This window comes from Primulina eburnea, chromosome 16 (assembly GCF_022965805.1).
Source record: "Primulina eburnea isolate SZY01 chromosome 16, ASM2296580v1, whole genome shotgun sequence".
NCBI classification, from domain to species: Eukaryota; Viridiplantae; Streptophyta; class Magnoliopsida; order Lamiales; family Gesneriaceae; genus Primulina; species Primulina eburnea.
Window position 1 is genome coordinate 289,870 of NC_133116.1, and position 21,002 is coordinate 310,871.

At 33.3% G+C, this 21,002-nt stretch overlaps 2 protein-coding genes and 1 long non-coding RNA gene across 6 annotated transcripts; 1 reads left to right on the forward strand and 2 right to left on the reverse strand.

Moving 5' to 3' along the window:
- Positions 1–2,111: 2,111 nt before the first annotated feature.
- On the reverse strand, positions 2,112–11,391 carry LOC140816344 (uncharacterized). 3 transcript variants are annotated; one of them, XR_012114573.1, is made up of 4 exons: positions 10,985–11,391; positions 10,319–10,476; positions 10,154–10,218; positions 2,112–2,239 (listed from the first exon to the last, which is right to left on the reverse strand). It is a non-coding gene; the product is annotated as an uncharacterized lncRNA (long non-coding RNA). The 3 variants fall into 3 exon arrangements; XR_012114572.1 differs by lacking the exon at positions 2,112–2,239 and adding an exon at positions 6,830–6,958; XR_012114574.1 differs by lacking the exon at positions 2,112–2,239 and adding an exon at positions 9,789–10,038.
- On the forward strand, positions 4,248–8,476 carry LOC140816343 (uncharacterized). 2 transcript variants are annotated; one of them, XM_073175551.1, is made up of 13 exons: positions 4,248–4,536; positions 4,780–4,948; positions 5,150–5,230; positions 5,836–5,918; positions 6,005–6,120; positions 6,210–6,320; positions 6,494–6,603; positions 6,711–7,020; positions 7,111–7,188; positions 7,267–7,317; positions 7,409–7,498; positions 7,918–7,995; positions 8,247–8,476. In XM_073175551.1, exons 1-13 carry the CDS (start codon positions 4,527–4,529, stop codon positions 8,289–8,291), a joined length of 1,332 nt encoding a protein of 443 aa, XP_073031652.1. In that variant the 5' UTR covers positions 4,248–4,526; the 3' UTR covers positions 8,292–8,476. The 2 variants fall into 2 exon arrangements, with proteins under 2 accessions (XP_073031652.1, XP_073031653.1); XM_073175552.1 differs by having other exon boundaries at positions 7,282–7,317.
- Positions 11,392–12,213: 822 nt separating the features above from the next.
- Positions 12,214–13,992, reverse strand: LOC140817231 (uncharacterized). The gene is made up of 6 exons (XM_073176872.1): positions 13,844–13,992; positions 13,382–13,754; positions 12,910–13,158; positions 12,621–12,686; positions 12,458–12,523; positions 12,214–12,346 (listed from the first exon to the last, which is right to left on the reverse strand). Exons 1-6 carry the CDS (start codon positions 13,990–13,992, stop codon positions 12,248–12,250), a joined length of 1,002 nt encoding a protein of 333 aa, XP_073032973.1. The 3' UTR covers positions 12,214–12,247.
- Between the last annotated feature and the right edge of the window lie 7,010 nt (positions 13,993–21,002).

Here is a 21,002-nt window from a genome sequence, read left to right on the forward strand (position 1 = left end):
AAAATAACCAAACTTAAAAGACTATTTTGACTTTTATTTCCAAAGAGATTATATATACTTTGTAAGAAGATCAAAAAAGCATATAAACATGGTTAGAATTTGAAAATAGGTGTACTTTCTTTTAAAAGAAAATACAAAAAGCTCATAATTAATACAGGCATTACTCTGCAATTAAATAATAGTATTTTAATGACGACCCACTAGTCTCTCCATCTCTTTCTTTGTCTGCTCAAATTCTCAACCCTTGGATCGTTCTCAAATCAAAGGCTGGAATTGCATGCAGCTCGGTATAAGGCTTATTGAAAGCTCAATTCTCCCACATTTGCAGCACTCCGAACCAAATTCTTGTGTGTTCAAAGAAAACACAAACTTTCCTTTGAGAAAAGCTATTCTGTTTGCATAAAATTAGTTCTTGATTGATTCTCTCGTTCATGGAAGGTGGTGGAAGACGGGATTTTTCCGATGGAAATTTGGGAAACAGTTCATTTTCTTTGGTTCAACCTAGACCTCCATTTACTGCCATTGATAAGTTTTTATGGGATCAAAATAATTTTTCTAATCCAGAAACCTTGTTCAGCACTTGTATAAATAGTCTGAATGTTTCGTCCAACTTTTCTTCTGGTTTTGGTGCAACCATTAACTCAACAGATGGGGTTTTTGAGCCGAATTTTGGACAAGACACCGGATTCGTGAATGACTTTTTTAATCAATGGAACAAAGATAAAGATCTTGATCACTCAAATTCTAACATTGTCGAACTAGCAGAAGACAGTTCAGATCATGTGAAAAGTACAGACAGAGGTGGCTCTTTTGGTACACCAAAGTGGATCAAGGGTCAATGGTCGGAAGATGAAGACAGGTAGAATTTCATGATCTTATCGTGTTTAAAGAAATATATGGGTTTTGCATAAATATAACATTAGATGACCATAAGCTAAAGTTATTTTAAAAGGAGAAATTTTGGATTGGATCCATGCAGGAAACTGATTAAGTTGGTGAAGCAATATGGATTGAGAAAATGGGCATCGATAGCTGACAAAATGGAGGGAAGAATAGGGAAACAGTGTAGGGAACGATGGCACAATCATTTGCGTCCCAACATCAAGGTTATTTTTTTTTATCCCGAGAACATTTCTTGTTCTTCTTTTCGTTACAAAATCATTTTCTCCAATTTTGTTTTTTCCATCGATTTTTAGTCTTGTTTCTCCTATATATCATAAACTTCAAATTTAATTATCAGAATTCGTGGCAGCAGTCTAGCAGATATTTCTTATTTTAGGCAGGTAACTCAAGTCTATGTAGGATTTTCGTTTTTAATAGATTTTTGACAGCTTGTAACACAGATCTGAAATCATTTTACTGGGCATCCTTGAATCAGATCATGGCTCTGAACCGTATATATTGATTTTTTATGCATAGAATTCGACGTTCTTGTACATGAAATCTTAAAATTATGCTGTACTAAACTGATGTTATTATATCTAAGAAATTTTTAGGGTTTTGTGTTTACACATACGATGTTCTTCTACCTTTATATACACCGTATATAAAAACACAAAATCGAACATATTTTCAATCAATCTTTTCCGTGAATGTAGGGTTTGAAGCATTCCAGATACAATTCCATGTTCTGCTTCATTCTTAAAGTTCATGGGACTGTAAAAGTTTATAACCGACAAGGAACCAAAGTTTGTTGAAAAGGGGCACTAACTTTAATATGTCCCATGTAGAGATTTTCTTGGAGTTCGTTTCCTTTTTTTATATTTTTTAAAAAGATATTCCCTTCATTTCCTTGTTTTTTTTTTTCCTTTCACAAATTAATTTCAATAAAAATATTTGGTGAATTTATACAGAAAGATATTTGGAGTGATGAAGAAGAGAAACTATTCATTGAGGCTCATGAAAGAATTGGAAACAAATGGGCAGAAATAGCAAAATGTATTCCTGGAAGGACTGAAAATTCAATTAAGAATCATTGGAATGCCACCAAAAGGAAGCAAAATTCAAAGAGAAAACTCAAGAGATCAACAGATCAAGGACTTAATGGGAAAATGCCCTCAATTTTACTTGAAGAATACATCAAGAAAAAGTGCTTCAACAACAATGGATCCAGCAAAATGAATATTGTTACTATTGGTCCTAACAGCAATGACGATCCACATGAAATATCTCCCCCAGTTGGGACATCTAGTACTTCAAATGAGAATGATGATTCGTCATCTTATTTCACGTTCGAGACCTGTGATGATGAAATGAACTTCATGAAAAGTTTGTTTGGAAACAAAGAATACAGAGATTCAATGGTTGAGAATGGTAAATTGATGAGTTCAGATAATGTTAACGTTGCTAAAAATGACGAGACTTCACTCGAAGTCCCAAGATCTGTTCATACAACATTGACTGGTGCTGAGAATATTGTGGAGAATGTAGGATATGGCACATTGGCCTCTTCCTGGGAACTTAACATGGAACAAATTGGTGATATTATGGAAATTCCAATACACAACCAGGTTCATGATAGGTATCTCTATCCACAGATTTATTTTCGTGCCTACATGTTTGAGGAATCTATGGGAGACATAATTCAAGCTTGGCCATGAATCAAGGCATGATTACGAATAATGGATCATGATTTTATTTGGTGGGCTAGCTAGCAATTTTCTGGAACAGTTTCCTTGTTTATTTACCTTATGTAAATGTTAGATTGCGATGTGTAAAAAAGACTTCTTGTCTCTAATGTATGACTACTAAATACTAAACAACAGAGGTTTGAACCTTAAAGTGATGACTATAGGGATTGCATGCATCTGGACGTCATGATTCTCCCCAGAAGATGCTGGTTTTGTGTGTGTTTTTTTCAGTTGCATGCATTGCCATGCAGTATGATTAATGGGGATGTTTTCTCTCCTTTTACATCCGTCATCAGTCAAATGTGCTGAATTCTTATGAAGCTTTTTTTCAACAAAAGATTTGTTTGTTTGCACGAGCAATGCCAAAATAAAAAGATAGTCTTGCCTCCCAACTGTTTTAACTACCCATGCATTACGGATTCTTGCTTCCTGCATGGGGTAGTGGTGATGGTTAGTTAGCTTTATCAGTCACTGGTGATGTCACCTTATTAGATAAGGAGCCAGCCAGTACTCTTGTATGAAAAATATATACACGACTACTCGCCAACTCTCTTAAAAACTATATTTGAAATTTAAGGAAGTGTTAACGGGTCTCGTTGCAATTATGTAATAATCAGAAGTTATTTTTTTCCCTGTTATAGTTATAAAATTCCTTGTACACACACAAATATATATGTATATATAATTTGATTCCCACAAGCTATGAAGCATTAAAATGTATTAAATATACTTAAAAAAGTTTATATTAAATTTCAACAAAAATGAGCTAGCCTTGTACGTGTTTTCCACAGCAGTATGCTTTAATTTTACTCAAAGTAATTGTAAAACAAAATAGACATGGTAATATATTCACATAATTTAAGAACCGTGGTTAGTTAAAAATTAAAAAAAATAAATAAATGTAAGGAATCTCATTTGCTAAGTGAAGACACGTTTGACTAGGAGCACTTTATGGACTGCCTTTTTAACCTAACGCAATGATTTTGGTAGTTCAGATACGAAACAAAATCGTGTTGGAGTGCAAACGAGCACGTGTCCCAAACAAAACGTATTTTTCCTACCGCGACCTGACGGCTATCGAAATCAACGGCGATTATTTATCCACGTCATCACCTCTCCAGCATATTTCCTTTCCCCTCTACACGAATATTCCAAACCACCCATCTTCCATAAATCCGCGTTTGGCACCAAAAAAACAGGATTATATCTTTGCAAAAATCACATTCCTTTAAAAAAAAAATTTTTTAAAAAAAAAACAAATAATGACTGTGTAGTCTTTTACCTTATTTTAATCTGTAAAATCGGAAAAATTGAAATGACTTAACTATATGCTAAACTTAACTATATGCTACTCCAAGTGCTTCCTACACCTCATAAATTGGATGCATGATATGTGAATTGTTTAAAAAATACTATATATATATATATATATATATATATATATAAATAATACACATGTTAATTATCCAATACATTTAAAATTTATTTATAAAATATTTCCTTCTTTTGTATTTATGAGAGGAGGAAATTTCCTTTTTAAGAACCTTATTGTGATTCTTGAAAATATTAAAACGCCAAACAGGCCCTAATGAGTAAAAGAGGTATATAATCTGTTTTCTTTCCATTCTGCGGTATTTCCTCCGTGTATCTCTACGCAACCGCAAAAATTCTCCCAAGACAAGAATCCAGCGCCCTCCCAAATTCCCCGAAAATTATTTAATGGATAAATTGGTTTCCGGTTCCAATTATCAGTTGTTGTTTCGCACAGTGTATTCGTGCTCTTCCCAATTTAAACTCGCCGATTTTCTCTTTTCCATTGCTCAATTTCATCGTTTCGTTTTTTATCAATGTTTTATTTCTTCTTTCTAACGTCGATTCGAGTAATCTCACTGCATCATGGGTAGAAGTAAGTTTTTTACAGTGCTCCCCTGGTATAATCGGGTCGATTTTGTTCAAAAAGTAGAAAATTAGGTCTTTATCGCTGTTTTCTGTAATTATAATATGGATCATTATTTTGGATTCTTTTTTTTTAGTAATCTGGTTCTGGTGTAGTTTGTCATCCATTGACTCAAAATTTGTGTTTATTTTTTAGAGCCAGCATATGGAAATGGAAAATTTATTTTTATGTGATTAATTTGTGGATATTTAGGAAGTTCTCAGAAAAAGAATGCTGCTATGCTGGATAGTGATGATGCCGACAGTGTAAGTTCATCGTCAACTGTGCAAACAGATAACATGTTGATGTCTAGGGTTGAGGAAGAGCAGGTGGATACAGAGACTTTCCTTGATCAATGCCTGGACGCCTTGTATGAGAAGAGGTAGTTCGACAATTTTTTCGTTATTTGGTTATTGTGGTATTAGTTAGAAATAAAATGGGTGTGAATACATGAAAATGCTATCTTCTTCAGCCTTTTGCATAGATTTAATGATTGGTAAATGGATTCGTTGAAACACATCACTTGACCAAAGGAAGGAGATAAAGAACACTAACAAAAATGTTTTTAAAATTTTGTTTTCAGAGGGTCTACGAGAGAAAAGGCGTTGGCATCAATAATTGAAGCCTTTACCAACAGTTTGGAGCATGAGTTTGTTGAAAAGAAGTATGCTTATTCTTTGTTTCTGGTGTTTTAGTAGTTAGCTCATTAGCCCATCTAATATCTTTAATTTTTTTTACCTATTGTCAAAAATTGAGCGTTCCATTATGAACCATCTTTTGGTGTGGTTGATTGGTCAATGAACGCAATAGTTACTAGCACATTCAACATTATTTCTAAAAGGGAAATAATGAGTGGTATGTTGAACTTATGTAAAATTTAAATTGATACTCTAACAAATAATATGTTGAATTTAAAGATTTGAAGGTGTCATTGTATCTAAATTGGCAAGGAATCTATGCTACAAATGAGTCGAGTTTATAATTCAGAAAAGGGAGTGTTCATTGATATGGAACATGACACTGAGTTGATGATCAGATGATATGCTTTGAACCTTTTTTAAACTTTTCGTATATTTCTCAACACTTCCAATTTTGATTTGCCAGATGAACTTCTCCCCTATCTTGATAGTTTTCAGCAATTGGTCAAGGGTTCATACGTGTTGAATGTTGAGGGATTGAATTTTGATTTTGCATTGGAGTTTTATTGTCCCTTCTTTCTTATGAGGATTGTCATTTAGGTTCAAGAATATTATTCTGTCTCTCTTTTAGGTTTGCTACATTACTGCACCAATGCTTGAATTCAATCAAGAAGGGTTCGGCCAAGGAGATTGCTTTGGCATCTAATGTTATAGGTGTTTCCCATACCCTTGGTACAATCATCCTTAATCTGGGAGCTTATTAGTAGGCTAACTTTTATTCATTGTGCATCTACTTCTAGGACTTTTAGCCCTGACCACAGGTCAGGGGGGGGAAGCACAAGAAATATTGGAAGAATCAATATCTCCTATATTAGAGGCTCTTAAAACTCGACCTGAAATATCTAAAATATCTTCGGTAAGCAAAATGTTACTGCCCACATTGTTGTCTTACCGTCTATTTATACCTGAACTAATGTTTTGTGGAATCATGCTGGCTTATTACAGTTGCTTGAATGTTTGGCTGTTATTACATTTGTTGGTGGTGAAGAACCAGAGAAAACAGAGAAATCTATGCAAATAATGTGGCAAATGGCCCATCCAAAATTGGGTACCAATGTATGTATGTGTTTAATTAATTTGGGTTAGATATCTTTGCTTATGCTGCATTGTGTTGAATGTACACACACACATTCATAAAGTTCAGTAGTTACTGGATGCAGTTCAGTTGTTTCTCAATTCTCAGTCATACTATCGGTAATGTTTCTGTTTGTTGCATTTGGAAACTTTAGGTTGCTGCTGCCAAACCTTCTGTGGCAATGATAACGATGGTTGTCTCTTCCTGGTCATTTCTTCTTACCACCATGAATGGACGAACCCTGAACCCAAAAATTTGGCAAGAGTTAGTGACATTTTATGTTTAGCTTGACTTTCTCATCATTATATATGCTTGTAATTAAGTTCCAATGCTTATTCTAGTTTGTGAATGTTCTCTTGAAAACAATGCAGGTCAATCACCTATCTCTCTAGTCTGCTGGACAAGGATGACAGATCACTACGAATTGCTGTTGGTGAAGCACTTGCTTTAATTTTTGAGATAGGGAGCCTGGAGAAATTCTGTGGTGATGCTAAAGTCTCTGGCGACACCTCTGTGGATAACGTGAATGATTCTCGAAAATTAATGTCAATACATGGGTTAAGAAATAAAATTCTTAACCAAGTGAGAAGCCTCTCTTCTGAGGCAGGTGGTAAAGGTTCTGCAAAGAAAGATCTCAATAGTCAGAGGAATATATTTCGAGATATTGTGGATTTTCTTGAGGTCATTTATTTAATCTAATATGCTTTATATTGGAACTATTGTTGAACAAAATAAGTTGAATATCAGCTCAAAAAATTAATAATGTATCAGGATGGTTATACTCCTGAAACGTCGATGAAGATTGGTGGAGATTCCTTAAATATGAATACATGGGCTGAATTGATACAGGTCTTTATTATCAACTTAGAATATTTACCAAGGTGATATCTTTTTGGAATTGATTTTTCTAATTTTTGCAACTGATAGCTAAACTTCCTGAAGCATTTCCTTGGAGGAGGATTTCTGAAGCACATGCAGGTACAATTCTATCTAGATTTAAGAAGAATGGCTCCTATTCACTATGCTTTCACAGATATTATCCATTTGTTTCTTTGTCCTGTTTTTATAGGAAAATCAATTCCTACAAGATACCCTTGGTTTCACTCCTAAGAAAAAGCTTCTTGCAGGAGTTGAGAATCGTATGTCAAATGGTGAAAAGGTTTGTCTGATGTTACATTCTCAAAGCTGTTTCCTTTTGTTGTGGTTAAGTATCTCTCTTGTCTTATCTTTAGATGGGATGATAATGTTTGTCGTAGATTGTTATTGTTACGATGCAGTCTTATCCCAGTCTCACGGTTTGCTAATAACCTATGTCTTCATATTTTGTTAAAGAAAGTTTTTGACACCAAACTCTGGAACCCTTGGATGCAGACGTTAAATTTTTTATTGAACTTGATGTTTGATTATTTTCTTCTCTTTGTTATTTTACTTAATTTATAATATATTATATTGTGGAGTCGGGCTGTCATTATATGATATCCAGTAGTAGAATATGGTGATTTGCTCATCTGTCAATCCTTGTCATTTACTTCTTTGTCCTGTTAAATGTTCTTCTCTTTGCTGCTCCTTACTTGACAGAGGATGTACAAGTCTCCCAACTCTGCCCTTAACAAGGCAAGAACACAATTACTAAACAAACAGCGGATGTTATCTCAGGTATTTCATTTTCTTCAAGTCTTATTTTCGCTCTGGATGATATTTCACATTCATACGCGTCTCTTCCTCCGGGCAATTAATAAAAATTAAATTGGCAGCATGCACAATGTAATATAATTACATCTGGTAATCTTTTTTGTTTACCTGCTTTCACATTCACCTTTTTGTTCATCATGCAACTTCAATACTATGCTATGTTATCTAAGCGTAGTCTCTTCATGGATTTGATTAGCTAGTACAATTATCTGCAGGATATGAACTCTGGCCACTATGCAGTTGCCTTTGCTGATGAATAAATCACCCTCTTCTTTTGCATTTTTGTATTGAAGAAAGCGTTGAAATATTTAATTGCATTTTTAAGAAATATATTTCCAGACAAATAAGAGAGGCTATCCATTGTCTTGTGACTTGGACTTCTACTGCCTTAGAACTTATGTAAGCAGACCACCAAAACCAAGGTGGGTATGGGACTATCTGCCTCTGTTCATTATCGTGCTGTTTGCTGTCTTCAATGTTTGATATTACAAAGTTTCCAGTTAACGTTGAGTTTGTAGTAGTGACTACATTAATGGATAAAAATATTTTATCCATTAATATTAATTTTTTTATCGATGTGATTTTTAAAGAATAAGTCAATAATTTGTTGTAATTAAATTTTAAGTTAATTTAATATATTTAATTGATAAAGTAATATATTTTTAAAATTATGGAACAATAATATTTCAATATGAATAAAAATAGTTTCATTATTTTAGCAAAATGTTAATATCTTAATTTTGTTTTTACAAAATGTTTCACTACAAAATAAATAAAAAAAATATTTGTACTTCAAAATATAGACGTTTAAATATTTGTAATTATATAAAAATTTAATATATTTAATTTTATAAAATTATCTTTATACGTGTTCATAAATTTTTAAAAATGTATTAATATATTAATTAATTACACAAACTATATATATTTTTGAGTGAATAAATTTTTTCTATTCATTATCATATAGGAATTTTAAGTTCAATCAAAATCAAGTCATATATCAACAAAATATAGAAAATAATTTGCATAAGAATTTAATAAAATAAATTTTAATTATTAAAAATAATTATTTCTTTCCAGGAATCAAATATTCTAATTGTTTTGTTATTTATTGTAATTATATTTTTTATTAAAAAATTAATAAATATGATTTCAAATCTCACAACTTTTGTAATCAGAAGTCAATTTTTTTTTAAAAAAAAAATTCTAAGAGAATTGGAAAATATACGGAGAAGATAAATATGAATTAACTAGGATTTGAATAGAGACTAAATTTAATAGATATGAAAGTGAGTCATGTAAGTTTGAGATATATTTCATTTATAAATTACATTCATATATTTAGGTTGAAAGAAATATAATTTTTGATATTTTAGAGTTGTATTTAGCATTGATTTTTGTATTTAATAGAATTTTGCGGAATCATTAAAATTTTATTGACATATGGATTATCTCTGTATTTCTGTGAAGTTTTTAAAAGTTAAGTTTGAATATTATATAACTTTTAAAAATTCTACATAAGTTTACTTTGAATATTAATAACTTTTTGTAGAATATATAAATGATTATATTGAATACAAGTGTACTTTTAAACTCCACAAAAATAATTAAAAATATATAACCAATACGGCCTCTAACATTCTAGAGGTAGATTTTTTATCAAATCCAAATAAGTTCTTGTTGATTGTTAAAAAGCCAATTAGTATCCAGTCTCCACTTTAAAAAATGATATATGAGTCCATTGTGTATTCAATAAATATTAAAGCACATAACACAATTATAAAAAAACAAAAAATGTTTTTGATTAGTTCAAAGATTTGAGAGGACTTTTAAAATCTTTGAGTTGCTAGGATATTAAATCAACCAGCTTCATCTCATTCGAATTTCCCCTGCTACATGTTGTGACGCATATGGCACAACACGTTGTTATTACAAGAGACGAGATTTCGAGGTTTCCACTGGAAACCTGATGAAGTTGTTTATGTCAACATTCCTCCCAGAAATTGACTGCTCATGTTCCAGATTTTATTATCATGTGGGTAGCATCAAAACTGGATTATACTATTCATAGAATAAAGTAAATAGGACTATATCTAAACAGGAGAGTGAAAAATAAACTGACCGGTATGATCTTTGGACTCAGGGTATCTATCAGCAGACTTAGCTCCATGACCCCGATTTGAAGATCTGCAGCGAAGGAAAATGATCATTAGATACAGAACCAAACAAACATATCAGTGCAATAATAGATGAACAGAAAATAAGAATGGGCTCCATTGTAACATACAATCTTTACAAGACCATGAAGACCCTTCTACATAGCTCAAATTCATCTACAATCACTCCTGCAGCAACTATTCCTAGGACTCCATGGTGAGGAAAATCATACAAACGACTTATCAATTTCAGAAAGCTTTCAAGGAAATCATATAACATCTGTAGACACTGAGAAACAGGAAAGTTGTTAAAAAGACTAAACTATGGCTTGACTATCAAGAAAAAAGCCAACAACAAAAATAAAGGAATAATTAACCAATACCAATATCCTGAGGTATGTAGAGAAGACATGATGATCATGATAGAGTTCACTGTATCACAAGGAATATTCAAATTTTCTAAATCTCAGTTACATTAGTTTTCAACAATTCAAATTGTGCACCAAAATTAGTAACACTGTCTTTTAAAGAATTTCATTTGAATAAGTAACATGCAACAAGAACAGTCCCTCATGGAAGCGCTCCCAGGAATCAACACCCACAAAGTTCCGTAGTAAAAGCTTAGAAAATAACAATTTTTTGAACAAAAACCAAAAATGTATTACAGAAGAATCCAGTCTGCGCGATCACCATGCAACTAAAACCATCGAAACACAAATTTCAATCATCACCATTCACAAAAACAACCTTCTCTCCAAAAAAGTTTTGGACCCAGTTCGACCAAACGAGACAACTACCTATTCAGAAAATCAACAACATGCTGTGACTCCACAGGATCCGATCCACCCTCGTCAGCCCGAAGTCCCACAGCAACCGCCTCATCTTGGGGTAAATAAAATTACAAACAAATCTACAAGTTGCAGAGCTTGTACTCACCCATTCCCCATTTTCACCCATCGTAACTTCTGCCCATCGACGCGATTTCAGCATCCCTGCCACCTCCTCCATCTGCAGCGGCGGCGGAATCATCACGGAGAGAGCTAGAGAGTGCTGTTTGACGAGCGATAAGCTTCTGGAAATCCGTCTTCGGAACAAATTTTTTCTGGGGTTTAGAGTTAAATCAAATCGTAGCAGCTGAAGCGATGGAGGAGGAGTTGGGTAACGGTGGGAATGACCTCGTTTCCGGTCATGTGTGCTGATTCGATAGGGGGAGGCCCAAACTATAATAATATTGGGCTTACGCCTTGGGCCACATTTTATTATTAATAGTTAACTAATTAGTTTAACTCTAGGTGGTTTAACTATTAAATTCACAATTTATATTTCTTATCTATATTTTACTATATATATAATTGAGCAATGATACCCTGCACACCTCTTTCCTTCACACCTGTGGGCGCCTGCCTACGTGGCAAACCCACAACCACACAAAATTTTTTTTTTGTTTTTTTAAAAAAAGACTGACCAATCATGCACTGCAACGTAGGCGGTGCTCATGGAATCCTGCACACCTGGTGTGCAGGGTAACAAATTCGTATATAATTATCAGGCACAAGATCTCTTTGTTAACTATTTTTTTAATTCAAAATTCGTCAAATTTCTTTCACTAAAGTGAAGATAACAAAGTGAAAAAACTCAAACATAAACCTTGAAAAAAAATTATTATTGCAATATCATTGCACCTTTATATATGAAGAAAAGTTATACACAGAGACGTACGTGTATCTGTGTTGTGTTGTGTGTATTTTTCTCCTTGAGGCTCCACAATATACAAAAATCTACAGTTCATATAGTCATGTCCAAAGAGTTAAATGCATCCGAGATCAAACAATATACCAATTTGGAATAATTTAATTCTTTAACTACTCAATTTATTTGAGTGCATGTGCAATGATGCAACAGAGTATAAGTTTACAAATTACACTTGTGCAGAATAATTTGAATAAATAATCTTACAGTTATTTCATTTTACAAAAAAACATTAAATTAGAAATTTATCCTCTGACGCCGAAACAAGAGTATCCTCATGAATTTGATGTTTGTTCAGAAAGGTTATAATATTAAGACCACAGATTTGGAGAAATCTTGTGATAAAGGCCAATATCCATTCCATGGTGCACAATTGGAGCATACATCCATAATTCATCGGAGCTTAGCAACTGCAAACATCAGTCGAACGTAAAAACAAATTAATTAGCTCGATGGTCAAAAAAATCGACATGAAACATATCTATTGTGGCAAGAACCAACTAATATTTAATTAAGCTTACCTTAATTTGAAGCTGTAAGAACTTCACGTAGTGAACAGCCTCTTCCAGCATTGTGCTAATGTCAACCTGATGTGTTATTCCGTAACGCAAAGTTTAGTCTTAATCATTTAACTTTTATGTAATTCATACAATTTAAATTTTTACCACCTTTATTTTAATATACCTTGGTTCCATTAGGGACAAGATTTTGCAAGATCCTCAATCTCTCGTTGATTCTCTCTCGTCTTCTCTGTAGAATTCGGAACAAGGGATCATTTCATGTCAAGATACATCGTATCAAATAGAAGATGCTGGATTTAGTGGTGTCGAACAGGAATCGTCACCATGGAAAAAAAAGTATATTTATACGAAAAATTATTTAACATTTTTATTATATATATAAAAAGAAACAATAAGTCAGACCCCATTTATCAATATTTTGAGCAGATTTGAAATGCGGTAAAGTATTTTACCCTTGCATAAAGGCTTTGGGGATCAGTTGCGGAACCCCTGCTAGCTCTTGCTTTCCCTTTCGAGGTTTTAGCTTCCGAATTCGACCCTTCATTCAGATCCTGAGAAGCATTTGAATCATCCTCAGAGCTGCAACTGCTTGAACTCTGTCCATTTACACCACCAGTGTTCTCTTCTTCAACAATATCATTATTGTTTTGGACAGCTTTCTTGTTCTTTTTCGACTGCATATTCCTCTTATTTTTCTGTACCTGTTCCAAGAATTTATCACCATTCACGGATTCAGAAATATAGAAACGGACTCAAAAAGGTCTAAAGTTAGGGCGGAACTGATATTTTCAAAATAATAATAATCTATGCATGAGTTCGAGTTGCGATTGCCTCCTGCTGGATCCGCCTTAACTAATTAAGATATAATGGTGCCATAGAAACACTGTTGAAAAAAATACAATTGATCTAAACTCCTATACTTACATCTTTTGAAACCCGAGATCTTTTCCTGGGACTTTCGGGTGAACTATCCACAAATTTATCCGCACAGGATTGATGAACAGCAAAACCCTTATTCTGATCAATCAGAACTTCGGATCTTTCATACTTTATCTTGAGCTGCATTTCATCACAAAGTTCAGCGTTCAGCATGTCCCGAATTTCTGCATTTCCCACTTGATCGTTGCATATTTGTGCTTTCAGCTGGAGAATTTCTTCCATCATATGACCAGACGTGAAAACAGGCACGATCAAGTTATCGTTTTTGCAATCCATCGGATAAGTATCTATGGTAATATTGCTGGTAATTACATCTTGAAGAAAGTTAACACCAGTAGCGTTGTAAAATTCATGGCGCCTGATTGGTCAAGTAAAGGGGCACTGCCAATTTCACTGTTGTTGCTACTATTAGTATCAGTTGTAAAAAATAAACGCCCGTCATTTAACTGATCGACCAAGAAATTTGATGGGATCTGGCCATTATTGGAGAAAATGTTAGTGACATTGAAATGATGAAATAATTGACTAGAATCTTCACAAGAAAACATTGTGCTCAAAGTTTCCATTTCTTCGTCAAGAAAACCAAATGACTCCATTCTTTCGTTATCAAAAAAATAATGAAAGAAGGAAAAAGAGGGTTTTGTTGGGATTGAAGAGGTCTTTTTGGTGTTATAAGTTAACAAAATCAGTTACATGTATTTATACTTGGGCAAGCAAGGGAGCATGAATGGGAGGGAGGTACGTAATTAGGATTGACTTGAATTTTATATTAGTTTATGCGTAAAACCAAATTATTATTATTATAAAATGGTTTGGCCCCAGTAATTCGTACTTTCTAATGTCATCGGTCTAATGTGGGGCCAAAAACAACTCATTAGGGAGACCAACACATCCAATGATGGCCTTGTTAAATTTGCAACTCTTATATTTAGCTTAAAAAACATTGTACTTGTGGAGATTGATAAATTATGTTTACGTTTTATTCTGTAATTACGCGTAAACAAATTAAATGGCCTGTTTATAAGCAACACATACGACCTCAGTACTTGGGTTAGAATTAGTTCCTCTGATCTATGTGAATTACTAACTAATTTATTAGAACTCTACAGTATCAGATCGATTGTAGAATTCCTTGTGCAATTAACGATTAACTTAACCATTTGCCAAAGTATCAAATACAAAACCATCAATTGCAATCACAAAGATGCCAATCTAACGGAAACAGAAAGAACTTCATCTAATCTAAAAGTACTGATCTAATCATTTGACGGAGACTAACAATGATTTATGACATTGTTAACGTAATATGATCATGCATGCTTTTGGTGAAGGCGACGGTTAAGGTTCAGAGTATGAGGAAATAAAAACGTTGTACATGGTTATTGGTAGAACGTGGAATTATTGGTGTATTTTATAACAAATAATTAGAGGGAATTAATGATGTTGATATAATAAATAATAAAATAGAAGATAAAGGCGGCCTTTTGAAGTCGTGGGAATAAGTTCAGAATTTTTAATCCGACATAATGTCCGTAACGCCTGCTCTTTGTCCCCATCAAAACCTAAACCTAACCTATGTTTGTGATAGTTAAATCACATCCTAAGATAATTAACATCAAACAATACCTAACAATTTTCAAGTTGATTTCACCAAAAACAATTAATTCTGTGCTTGGTTTAAAGTTGACATTTTACCTTTCTTCTTACAAAACTGAACATTCTCTCCATGTCTTACATTTCATTTAGCATCCATAACTTGATTAGTTGTGTATTTAATTAGTGGTTCACAATTGGAGTGCGTAAATCCGAATAAAGTATAGATTTGAGAGGATAATGATATTTGTGCATTTTTCTACTTTAGCTCTTCATGAGAGCTATGTTTTATTAGGCTAAAACCTCTTAATAAAGCTCATGAAAAGATACAATTTGCTAGAAGCTACGTGGATAATTTATACCTAGTCCGCCGGAGATATGGAATTCCTAATTGTCAATCCTACCATAAGCCATGAATGTGCCAATTAATCGGGATTGCATATTCTACCCATGCGAACCTCGCCTTGTCTTCTGTCAAATGTCGTATTCGCTACAAGAATATTTCCTTCTATGGATATGAAAAACGTCCCAATGTGTACTCGAGGGAGAGGATTGAGCACTCAGGTTCACTAATATCATGTTAAGCAAAAGAATTTCGTGGAATTTATTCACCTAAATATATGAAATGCCGTTGTGGATTTATAGATTACAGCATATATACCATCGCATGCATGTAACTGTCAAGCTCATTTTGTGTTTTATTTTCAATTTAAATTAAAGTTTGATAACTGAAATTGGTTTACCCAAAGATGGTGATTATTTTGCTAGAATTATAATATATTCTGTTATTACTCCAATATATTATATATGTATTATTCTCTATATCTTTTGTCTTGACAGTATCTTCTTTTATAATAATGTATAGCAGATATTTTTAGAGTTTGCTCAAAGTTTAATTCTATATGGTTTAAAAATTTTGTCGACAAGATTATTTTAACAGAGCAATCAAGGTTGCATATTGAATAATAGTTTATGGAATCGTAAATTTTTTCTCGGAAAGAACAATATAATAATATATCTGCGATTTTCCAGCAAGCTGTGAATAATAATAATAATTAATTATAGGGACAAGAACATCTCCAAAACAATGGAAATCAGATTCATCGAAGTTAATACAGATGACGTGAACTTAGTCATTAATTACCAGTTTGTAACCTTTTCTTCCGGCGTTTTTCCCGCTTAACCCACCATAGCTAGACTGGTTCCATTAACGCACGGTGGAATATAAAAATAAAAACAAAATTACTTTTAACATTTATTCAAACACCAAAACCGTTAATTTCTGTTTTTTTTATTTAATTTAATAAAAGCACTTTAAAAAGGTGGACTTGTTTAAGTGTTTTTTTAATTGACAACTTATATATCCAAACTCACTTTCTATAATATAATTTTATATTTATTAAAGTGTAATAATATTAGTAATTTTTTATTTCAAAATTTATGTTTTGAAGTTTTAGTTTGTTATTATGTTTATTCTTTATAAAATAACACCGTATTACGGGAAAGGAGCACTTAAGAAAAGAAATTTGGGTGCATTTTAGAGATTAAAAATACACATTGAAATTAATTATGCTAATGAATAGAAAAATTAGAATATAAATAAAAAGGTTTGACCTTTTACATTACCATATATAAATGAAATAGTAATTATGTGGAGATAACAAGCATGGAAGGTATTGTACTCAATTCAACTATAATAAAATATACTCATTAACCAATTTGTATTAAATTGTCTCGAATAATTTCACGTAGTTTGAAATTTTAAAATGAGTCGGGTTTTAGTTTTGGCGTGGAACTAACCGAATTTTTCTACATGTACAAATTTTGCCTTGTTAGGCACATGGGAGCGGGAGCTTGAAATTGATTAAGTAAACTTTTTTAGGTTCCAGTCACGCTTTAAAACCGACGCTCGCGTCAAATAATAGGTTATGTATTTCAATTTTTCATTCACGAGGAGAATTTTTTTAATTAAAATTGTGGATTATAAGGTCAAACGTTAAAGAAATAAATGGTGAGTAGTGAATGAAAATATGTGAGAGTTGTCTCACAGTAAGAAATGTTCCAAATAAATTCTTCCTTATTAGCTGCAAGTTTGAGCTAAGAGTTTGGGCCCCAATGAGTATCATAAGTTTTTAGAAGGGAGAAGAGTCTAATAGACTGGTTCTCGGTGAAACTTAAGCGTGCGGGCGGCAGGCCGGCCTGGTGTGGTTTGGTGTTTTGGACAAAATTTATTTGAAAAATAATTTTTATTTTCGAAACAATCCAATGTTTGCACTCTTCAGTCAGTGCTCCAGTTCGAACCACGTCTCGTGTGACTGTCTTCTGGCGCAACCGTGCATCCCTTGACACAGAACCGTGTGTCCCCTGGCTTGTGCGCGCATCCCATGACATATCAGAGAAGAGCGCGTCCCTTGACTTATCAAAGAATGGTGTGTCCTTTGAGCAGAAGGGTGTGTATTCTGGCTTATACGACTCATTTTTTAAATAGTCCTCTGCAGGCATTCATCAGACAATTTTTTGCATTCTCATTTTGTTGCATCTCTTTCTCTCTGAAACTTGAAATTTCAAGTACATTGTTGTTCGATGACATCCAAAACTCGTAGCGCTGCATTTTTGGATGGGAGTTGTTGTATCTTAGGGACGATTGTCATTACGTATAGGACATATATGTTGGATCTCGGTTTCTACACGCCCAAACGCAGCGGAAGTTTTAAAAATTTTAGATCTTGACATTCAAGATGTGTTTGGACGCTCGTATGATTTTAAGAAAAACATTCATAGGATGTTTAGAAATTTATACCTTTTGTGAATAAATCACGTGGCACCGACTGATCCGGTATTACGGATCTAGCTCTTGATGAATCCCTACGAACTTTCTTCAAGAGACTCCTTTCTTCTAATCAGGTCCACGACTAGATGATTTGTTCCTCTTCTAATTCGCACTAGAGAATTAAAAGAAGTTTTTCGTAGGAGAGAAAATAATTGAGAGGCGGCTCTAAAATTCTTCAAGAGGAAGTGGCCAATTATTTTTTTTTATTGAAGGGAGGCTCACGTTAAAAACATGTGGTGGGGTGGCTAGGGTTTTTATTTTTGTTTGCATGTGTTATTAAATTAAACCCTAATTACATAATTAACATTAATGGGCTTGATTTAATTAATTGGACTAGTCCAACTAGTTTAATTTATTTAATCAAAGTCCATTAAAACTTTAATTATTTAATATGTTGGACTTGTACCCCTACAAGCCCATTAAACATATTATCCACCCTATTTAATTTATTAATTAATCAACTCAACTTTTGAGCTTAATAAATTAAATACATTATAAATTCAACATTTGAATTTATTATTTAAATTATAAATTGAACTACTTGAATTTACATCACCTCCAAAATTTAATATTTAATAAACCCAACATTTGAGTTTAATAAATTAAATTCTCAAATTTTATAAATTCAACTACTTGAATTTATTCTCTCAAAATTTAATTATCATAAATTCAACTCCTTGAATTTACTATATAATATAAATTCAACTTCTTGAATTTATTCTCTCAACGGGAACAAACAATCCAGTAATTGTGTGACCCCCAATGGTTCAGGGATACAGCTAGTCGTGGGTTCACAACTCTTTGTGATTCAGAATAATATTTATTCTTATTCGGGCTTACCCTAGTTAGCCTCATTCTTTTCATCAACACCTTGATCAAGAATGTCAGAACTCATTTCTGATTGCACCCATCGGATCATGGTAAGAGCGTCTAGTAGCATCGCCCCATGATCCCCTAGGTATCACTGATAGTGCCTGCAAGAACCAGTCGATTATGATTAACGTACAGTACGGTCCCTTCATCTCATATATCCCGATCGAATCTGCAACCATTGGTTCATCGAGGGTTGCATATTTATCCGATAACTATGTGATAACTATAATAGTGGCATCACGTGTACTATTTGGAGAACTCCTTCTCCAATGTAAATCTCATACTCTGGCCAGAGATTCCATGCACTATTATTACATAAGATCACATAGGATATCCACACCTGCAGGTGAGCGGTGAATCCCCGACTACAATGCACTGGCTCCTATATGTGTCGCAACTATACCCAACCTCGCCACCTGATGACTCTCCTGGAGCCGGTAAACGAGTCAAAGCACAGTCCTAGCATATAGAGCCTCAGTGTTGTCCCGGGTCATAAGGACTAATGGTGTACAATCATAACCACAGACTTATCCTCTCGATGAATGATAACCACTTGGAAAGTCCGAGGGAGGGTTGTTCGGTATAATCATCATATGACTACCCATCTGTATGTTTGGACATCTCTATGCCCTTACCAAGAAACGCAGTACACAACATCCCAGATGCTAGTCTCGAGCTCAAGCGACCTTTATCCATGTTTTAAGCAGCTGAATCGACTAGGAACGAATTTAGAATATGCAGTGTTTACAAATGAGTTTCAACATGGAATTACGATTCATTTGTATTAAAGCATAATCAAGGACTTTATCTATGTTGTTTACATAGGTATACAGATAAAGTATTACGAAACCATTAAAAGTTAAATTATATTAAAATAAAGATTGTTTATTTCACTTGAGTCAATAAATTCCCTAGCCAACCGTTGGCTTGCAGGGCATCTACTCTAATAATATATACGGGCAAATTCATCTTGGAAAAAAAGATTTTCTTTGCATCAACTCGCACTGCTCTCTATTCCGAAGATCAATAGAAACACTAAAAAGAAAACATACATAGATGAATGAAAATGATGAAAGTAATGAGCCGCAACCGATCGCATTAATGTAAACTAGGATTTACCGCTTTCTTATTTATTAAAAATTATAGCTAGCGATAACAACAAAACTTTAATCTATTGTATTGTACGAGAGTCGAAGCAACATGTGTGGATAGATTTCCGAGCAGAGGCAATCAATTTTTAATATATCCCAACAGGAATATTAATTAACTATTTTTGCCTCGTTAAAGATCAAACCATAAATGTCTAGGTAACATCCAATATAGTGCATATTGTTCTATACTATATTTTGTAATGTAAATATTGTGGTTAGGATGAAGAAACGTAGTAATTTTAGAAACACTAGTGTATATTATAATAATATATAATTAACTCCAAGGTCGCTAGCTTGCATGATTCTCTTCAACCCTAATCAAATATAACCTTAAAGATTAACTTTTTAAAAATGGAGTTGCGCCGCCCATCCCACGATCGATCTTAGCTGCAGAATGTAAAGCTGTTAAATTTGGGAATAAAATCTACTCGGTTTGGGACACGGTGACGAGATAAAAATACGCTAAAAATCAGATATTGTTCCTTCTCTTGGATGGGCTGTGGCCGGCTTAGCGCGATTGGTTAATTTGATTAATCTATGGTTTCGTTTTCCGTCTGTCGGGGGGTATATATATATATATATATATATATATATATATATATATATATATATAACTTACAAGCTGATGGGAAATAGAGAATGACAGCCAATCTTTGTCTTCGAACTAACAAACCTTGCTAAAACCAGGTGAAATTTCACTACATTTAGCGACGCACGTATGTACTAGATACTTTTTTAGTGGGGAAGTCTTTAGATATTGATCATCTTGTTATGATCACTAAATTGAAAATTTATGAAAATAAGTATTTTTAGGACGTATAAAATTTGAACTGGTTTGAACAATTTAACATAGTCGGTTTAGGGGAAGGTATATGTATTAATTTTGACGCAGATGGTCGATTTAAATTAGAGTATGAATATTCCACATATAAAAAAAATTAAAAGTTAAGAACAAAATTTATTTTTAAAAAAATAATAAAAGAACTTTGAAATGATTTTAGTTTGAAAACAAAGTGCTCTTATTCATTACTTGATGGTCCAGCTGGCTTGAATCAAGTGATTTATGCATGCATTTAAAAATGCCAGTTGATTGAGGGAGACAATAAACTAAAGGAAAAAAATATAATATAATATAAAGTTCTCCATATATGTATCAGTA

Coding starts and splice junctions, on each gene's coding strand:
- LOC140816343 (XM_073175551.1), top strand. Junction 5,919..6,004: donor TTTGGCATCTAATGTTATAG/GTGTTTCCCATA, acceptor ATCTACTTCTAG/GACTTTTAGCCCTGACCACA. Junction 7,021..7,110: donor ATATTGTGGATTTTCTTGAG/GTCATTTATTTA, acceptor ATAATGTATCAG/GATGGTTATACTCCTGAAAC.
- LOC140817231 (XM_073176872.1), bottom strand. CDS start 13,992: ATGGAGTCATTTGGTTTTCTTGACGAAGAAATGGAAACTTTGAGCACA. Junction 13,755..13,843: donor TCAAATTTCTTGGTCGATCA/GTTAAATGACGG, acceptor TTGACCAATCAG/GCGCCATGAATTTTACAACG. Junction 12,687..12,909: donor CCCAAAGCCTTTATGCAAGG/GTAAAATACTTT, acceptor CGAATTCTACAG/AGAAGACGAGAGAGAATCAA.